Below are 7,678 nucleotides of genomic sequence, written 5' to 3'. Positions count from 1 at the left end.
TTCCACAGGCTGGAACAAGAAATACAGAAATTAGAAAGTGAGGAATCCCAAATATCTGCCAAAGAACAAATCATTTTGGAGAAGCTAAAGGAGACTGAGAAATCCTTTGACAACTTGCAAAAGGTATTTACAAAAAAAAAAAAAAAGACACTTGGGGCATAGATTGAAATCAAGGTAGACTGTTAGAACTGATTCAAAATAGCAGTTATAATTTAACATTTACAGGAAGGTTGTGGCCAGTTACAGAGTATTCAGCTCAAACCAGGATGAACAAGAGCAGAAAAGATATAGAAGTGTCAGATCTATTTTGGGTGGGTTATTTGCATTTGCCCTTCCCATTCCAACCTTTTCAAAATGGGGGTTTCAGACAATATCTCCCCAGCTTATCTACAGGGAAACCATGTGAGCTTTCGGCACCACTAAAAGATAATCAGGATGCCTGGAAGTCATCTCAAAGTGCCACAGATGGCACTTCTGAATGGTATTGCCTGCAAAAAACTGTGAATGTTCTCCTTTCAGTTACACCACGTCCCTCTCCTTTGGCCTCTAATTGCATCTAAACGTGAGGAGCCGCAGCCCTAGGTTCCCATTTAACAACGACAAAGAGCCTTATGAGCAGTCATAGCAGAAAAAATCAAGACTTCGTGCAAATTTTACCCAAAATATGAAAGCTTTAACCGATCTTCCTTTTTTTTTCTTTCTCTATTCACAGACTTTTGCACACCAGGATGGTGGTAAGTGCCTTTTTACTCCTGTTTTGTTTTGAGGTTAGCAAGAGTTGTTACATAGCTTTCTTGCAAAAGTTTACAGAATGGGGATTCCTCTGTTCATTGCATGCTTCTGATTTATTGCTAGAGACATTACCTTGTCCTGTGGTGTTGCTATAGTGCAAGCACAAATATCACTGTTGCTATGGGGCAGTATTCCTTTGGTAGAGCTCCAGCTATTCTTATGTGCATGCAAGGGAAAAGAAAGTCATGTATGACTTGAAATAGGCATCATACAACTTTCCTTTTCACCTACTCATGATAAATCCTCTCCCCTCCATGTGCTCATACTGTTCATAAACTGTTAAATACAATGTGGAATATTCCTCATTTGCAGGAACAACTTGCTTTTGATTAAAATTAGATTATTTCACTAATGAATGATATTTTCTGTGTGATGATGTCACAGAAGGAAATCCTTGCTTAGGTGGATGAGGATGTAGTAATTTCTGGTTTATGAACTCAGTGTGACACTATGTGTGATCAGTCTAAATACTAAGATATAAATGTAGGTGTCTGGGAGAGCATAAATGTGGCTTGTTGACCAAGAGCTAGATAAACCCTTGCAGTGCATCTCCAGGACCCTTAGGACTCAGGAAGGACAGCATGCTGCTCCACCTGCAGATAAATCAGTACTCTAGACACTCATTCTCAGGACCTATCTTTGAACTGACAAGATGTGAAATGCTGAGGCCGCAACTAGCTCCTCCAGCTACTGACAAAGCCATGTCCACCTGTAGTTTAAGCATAGACAGGGAATATGTAGGATGATCCTAACATATAGGACACAGCTGAAGGTTAACATACAGTGTATGAGCTGATCCAGATCTGTTTAGAGGAGTTTCTTTTGGGGGGTATTAATATTATCTAGTAAGAAGGTTTTCTTTTTAGCTCAAAGATCCAGTTCAGAAATTTTCACTTCCATTAATAATATAATTCAAGGTTTAGGCTAACTCCAGTTGCCAAAAAACACAGAAGTCCCAGATAGGATACTCCTTTGTAAGAATTTATGTTTCCTCCTTCCCAAAGCATTTGAAGTTGGCTATCAAAAAGCAAATAAAGTTCCAAAATGGCAAATATCTTGTGCCTGTGCAGAGTTTCACTGTCATTGATAAGTTTCCAAAAGAGAATCAGTGCCTACAGGAATAAGCACTTAAAGTTGACAGGAACCTTTGTGACTCCTGCAAGACACAGACTGTCTCTTCATGTGGGTTATGATAAAACAGGAACCAAGGGAAAACCCAGTTAGCACATGTGAAGCAGTAGTTTCCCCTAGGGACTCTTCCCATAGCATACCTACTTGTAGTACTTCATTGGGCTCAAGAGGAACCTCACTACACCCCAGATTTTGCCTGATTTCAGCAGATCTCACCCTCACGGACTGAGCCAGAAGGACAGTTTTTGATTTCTGCAAGGCTAACAGAAAACTGCAAAATAATGTCTAAGGCAACAGACTGCTGGCAGCATCAATGTGTAAGCAGAGGGAGCAGGGGATAGAGATAAGTTAAACCAGTACCTCTTCTCTTCAAGCCCCTCTGTTTACATCTTATCCCTTCCTCTTGACAATCAGTCCTGCTGGGCTGAGGTGGGCCTGGGTCATCCTCTAGACGGTTTTATGAAGAAGCAGACTGTACTCCGATGCTCTAAAGAAGATCGAGGCTGCAGGCCATCCTGTTGACCCAGGCCTGCCTCCCACTCTAGGCATGACGTGGCCATGCATCTCCATGTGGAAAAAACAGAGCTGGTCCTCTGTTTTCTGCTGTCCAACAACAGTCTGTGAGGGTAGCTGATCACAGTAAGAAGTGCACACGTACATTGCTAGCTGTGAGCAGTTTGATAACGTAGAGTTTTCCTCCTTTCAGAAATATGTAGGGCTTGCTTTGTTGTAGCAGACCTGTCATCTGTCTGTCAAACATCTGTATAACACATGCTGCAAGGGAAAATGGGAGGAGTCATTTCATAGTACAGGAAAGCTGAGTAAAATACGTACACGAACCTACACATACATGAATTACTGCTGTATCCTGAGAGACTTTGAGTCCATAAATCTCACATTAGTTTGCTGTGGTCCATCTGTCCCTTTATTCTAAACATGGTGATGGTGCAGAAAGTGGTTTGCCTCACCACTGCATCCCTGTGCATGCTTTTGTGCCATATATAAGGTGGTGATGGTGTTTCAACTACAGAGAGCTCAGAGCCCAAAGGGTCGAGGTGAAGGCAATGAGGAAAGGGGAGAAGTTGTGGTGAGCACCAGTGACCAGCCAAGTGGCTCTCGGTGTCCTTCCCACCGTTCCCAGGAAATGGCTGTGTTAGGCAAAGAACATTTCTGAGCTTGAGATCACCCAGGCACACGAAACACAAATCCCACATTTTCCAGGGTATGAACTCATTTTGCCTTCATAGATAACCACGTGAAATAAAGCAGCTCTTACTCCACATGTGTGTGTGTTTGTGGCTCAATGTGCATATAAAATAAAAGCCCCGTTAAGATCTGATGTGGCTCCCTTGGCTGCTGTACTTACCCTTGGGTAAGTTCATCCCCTGCAACTTTCAGCCGGCTGTATGCAAACTGCATGCTGCCACTTCAGCCAACACACAGAAGCCACAACTGCAGTAAGTACAGACTGCACAAACCTCGGTTTGCATCCAGTGTGTGTTAGCATATATTTGGCAAAGATGTGGCTCTGGAAACCTGACCTGGATGGTGTAGTTCACAGCGCCTTGCTTAGAGGCTCGTCTGGTTTCCTCTGCTCCGATCTGGATCAGCAGTGCTGCCCAACAGCAAAGCAGTGGAGCACGTCCTCAGAGGATCAGAAAGCAGATTTTTGTAGGGTGCTTTCCACGTGTCTTACAAAACCTGTTCAGTGACTGTTTTTCAGTTGTACAGTTTTAAGCAGGAGTTGGACTCGATGATAACTACGGGCCCCTTCCAATTCAGGATATTCTATGATTCCGTGCTTCTGAGTCTAAAACCCAAAAGATAAGCAACTTTTTAATCAGACCTGCATCTGTTAGAATGCATGGCTGCCACAGCTACGGCAGCACTGGCCACCCAGCTACATTCAGAGCCGGGCCACACAGCTCTTAGCAAAACTGCCTGCTTAGCCCTGTGCTCCCGGTCTTACAAATGTGGTGGGGACGTTGCAGTCTCTGTTCCCTCTGACATAACCCCCGGCAGCCCCAGATGGCTTCACAGGGGGAGCAGCCCTGCCCTGGGGGCCGGTATGTGCAGAAGACCTTAGGCACTCGTTTTAGTGGTAGTCAGACATTTTAAAGATAATCGAGCCCTTGGAAAATGAGCTCCTCTGGCATCTGGTCATGAGCCTCTGTGTGAGAGCTGTTCTGAGCAGTTCTGAAGCTTTGGTTTTGTGTAAGCACCCTTGAAGGATTATAGGGCCCCGTAAGTGTTCCCAAGCACTTTGTTTGTCTGATCATATGGAGAAGTGCCATAATCCTAAAATGCAGTTTGTTTTAAGTAGTACAAAAAGCCACAGGATATGTTTTATGGCATTCTTATATATTAATAACTCATCAAAGGTTGAAATGAAGGTATTGAATGGAGTCAGTTCAAAAGCTTTGATTTATGTTCTGTCTTACTCCCCATGCGAACAAAATGTTAATTGTGTCTCAGTCGCTCCTTGTAAAATTGCTCTCTTATTATTGCTTTTAGAGGTGCTAAATGAAACAGACCTTGTTGCCAGTGAGATAAAGGGAGACGAGCATGTTCTTTTCATCTGGGGTTGTGGGGGTGAGGGGGAAATAGGAACTGACAGAATGATTCAAGCCCCACCTCCTAGTCAAACATCCTGTCTTTGACATGTGGCACCACCATGTGCTTCAGAAGAAAGTAAGTGAGAATCCCACCACCCTCACCCCCACCACAGCATTCCTTACTCTGCCCAGTAATTAGAGATTTTCAGGATCCCTCAAGCAACTTTTTTTTGTTGTTGTTGTTCTAAGTAACATCCAGAAAAGTTTCTAAACTGAGTCAACGTTGGCGGCAGCTGACACTAGCATGGGCATTGTCTCCTGACACAGGAGGCAAAACAAAACAAAACAAATCAAAACAAAACCCATACTAAGATCCACAGGCATGAAGAGCATCAGAGTAAGGATCTCGCCACCAAGCTGCAAAACTGACCTGGCTTACCGATGGACTTTGGCAATGCTAATGACAAGGTGGTCAGCTCACTTCCTTGCACAGGCACTGCAGAGGAACATACACTTGCAATGAATTTTGCCTGCTGCATTGCCCTGGGATGAGAACAGCACCCTGGCTGTGCCTACGTATGCCCACAGTTAGCAAAAGCAGTCAGGCTGATTAGTGAAGCAGCACATGTCTGTATTGATTACACCCACGTGTGGACAGACAGGTCTGTCTCTCAAGTCACTGGATGACTATGTGCTGAAAGTACTGTTCCAACAGCACACTCGACTGGGTGAATAATTACTAAATTTCTGCCATTTCCAGAATACAAAGTGCCTTCTTATTCTGGCCCAGAAACAGTTCCCACTTCTTACTTCTGAGAAATTACTTCAGTTTTCAATAATGGCCTGCTCATTTGCTGGTGATATTTCCCAGAATAACAACAACGAGCATTGTACCAATTTCTCATCAGAGGCAAGAAATCCTGCAAAAGAAAGCAGCTGTTATTGACCACTGCTCAGTCAGCTGTGTCCTAAACAATTATTTCTCGCAGGCTCTGATGCTAAAAATAAAAAACTTTGAGGAAACACTATGCATTAAAAATATAAAAGCTCATTTGCCAGGACTGCCATTTGCCCAGTGAAGTATGAAATAAAACAATATTTCCCTGGCTGAGGTTTTTGAAATTCATCTGTTAGAAGTTGAACTTTTACAATAACTTCCTAGCTTTCCTGAATGCATTTACACTGTGCCTCTCTGTCATTCTCCTCTGATGCAGAAAGTACACAGAGGGAGGGAGAGGAGTCTTCCTATGAGGGGCTTTCTTCACGGGCTTTCTTCACATGAACTCCAGCTCCAGCAGTGGAGTGTCTTCTGCAGGACTGTGATTACCAGCCTACCACACCATGGCACATCAATGGCCACTGCAGGCTCTTAGGGCAGTAAAACCATTTTTCTAGTAGCAGGCTCAATTTTCCTGTCAAAAGAGCAGGTTTGGAGATTAGAGGTGACACATCCTGCCTTTGCTAAGAGTGTATCCAGGTGCAGTGTTTGTTTTTGTTTTGTTTTTGTTTTAGTGTTTTTTGCGTTTGTTTTCTGGGATGAATGTTAGCCCACTGGGAGCATCACAAGAGCGTCTCCCTTTACCAGATGCAGTAAAGCAGCGACCAACATGGCAATTTGTTTTCTCTCTCCCTTCACCATTTCACTCTCTCAGGCTGCACTGATCTCCATTATCTCACCTGCTTAGAGCAACAAGGGACACTGAGGAGAGCAGATTCTGCCTCCTACCCTTCCACATGGACCAGGTCATATCAAGAGTATGACAGCTTTATTCTAAAATGTACCTGCAAAGTAGCCTTGGAGGAAAACAAGCATTCTCTTTTAGACAGGATAGGACATTATGTTTGAACAGAAATTTCACCTTTTCCATACAAAACTGAAAACATTTCTTGTTGATAGGAAACAATGTGATTTTTTTTTTCTTTTTTCTCTGTTTCTTGGTCAGTTATTTGCACATCTCTCCTCTGAGCTCCTCTTTTAATGTAGCCACTGAGTCTTAATGGAATGATATGTACCATCAAGTTATATTTATACCAGCCATAAAACATCTGCCAGTAAATATTTATAAAACTTCTTCAATGGCTTTCCTAAAGAACATATTTAGCTTGTGCTAAACAACCATAAGCAAGTCAGACCTTTAAGCTAATTCTATACTAGTTTGAGCTCTGTTAATGAACAGCTGCACTAAAGAACTGGCAGGAACTTAATAACTACTCAAGTTCACAACAGGCACCCTATGCTATAGGCAGTATCTATATTTGATTTCATTATTACCTGTATTTTAGCTTTAACAACAAAAAGCCAAATGTCAGTTCCATAATATGGGAAACAAACAGAGCTGGCCTTTCATCCCTCTCAGCCAAAGCTAGCATTTTTAGGCTTTTATATGTCTATTTGAAATGTCATTTATTCTAGGTATCACGCTAGGTTTATTCCTTGTCTTCTCCCTCTATCCCCCAACATTTCCCACATTTAAAGGTCACAGACTTGATAAATCCAGAACCTCCTGACAAATAATTTTATGTGTTCAACTGACACAAGGTTTGAGTCATCTGGACCCATTCCCTCCTACCTCAGCTAGTCTATTGAACACCAATCACACGACAGTGACTTTGCACTTTGTTTGCTTTGATCCAATTATCTAGTACAAAGCTCCAGCGACTATTGTCAGGGCTGACAACTTAACGCTCTGCTGTCTAAGCAATGAAGCCACTGGGGCTCGTAGCACAAATCTAACTGTTTCCTGTTCTCTGACACCAGATGCAGTAAATTACATTTACTCCCAGATCCCTGAACTCCCAACCCTCTATTCACGAACAGCAGAGCCAGTTCCTGGGCGGGACGGAGCAAGCAGAGTAGCTGGTAAGTCTCAAGGAGCAAAGTATTATGATACCAATCCAGTAGCCATGAACTCTTTTTTGTTATGTTGCCTTAATTAGTCTGGAGTCAAGATATCATTTAAATGCTAGGAAATGCCATTTGATTTGTATGTTGTAAATAAGTCAAGGTTTTCTGAAGAGCAAAGAGTACTAGCAAGAAAATATATATTTGAGCTACATACAAGTAGCATAGGAAAGGTGTCTTTTTTTTTTTTTTCATGGAAACATTCAGTTCCTTCCATCTCTGCTGATACAAATACATGGTATCTCGGCCAAGGTTTTACCTCCCCCATTGTACCCAAGCAATTCCCATCAAGACATAC

At 42.6% G+C, this 7,678-nt stretch overlaps 1 protein-coding gene across 9 annotated transcripts in view; it reads left to right on the top strand.

Moving 5' to 3' along the window:
* Positions 1–7,678, top strand: part of PALM2AKAP2 (PALM2 and AKAP2 fusion) — a 257,742-nt gene that overhangs the window by 105,125 nt on the left and 144,939 nt on the right. For 6 of the 9 annotated variants that reach the window (XM_080573326.1, XM_080573327.1, XM_080573329.1 and 3 more), the window contains exons 4-6: positions 9–123; positions 713–734; positions 7,237–7,338. In XM_080573326.1, the coding sequence (XP_080429452.1) occupies positions 9–123; positions 713–734; positions 7,237–7,338 (239 nt within the window). The remainder of the gene's footprint in view (positions 1–8; positions 124–712; positions 735–7,236; positions 7,339–7,678) is intronic. The other 3 variants (XM_080573332.1, XM_080573333.1, XM_080573330.1) reach the window with 1 other exon arrangement.

Source organism: Anser brachyrhynchus (assembly GCF_964034855.1).
Source record: "Anser brachyrhynchus genome assembly, chromosome: Z".
In the NCBI taxonomy this organism is placed as follows: Eukaryota; Metazoa; Chordata; class Aves; order Anseriformes; family Anatidae; genus Anser; species Anser brachyrhynchus.
The sequence above is the reverse complement of the archived record's forward strand: the minus strand, read 5'-3'. Positions and strand labels throughout refer to the sequence as shown.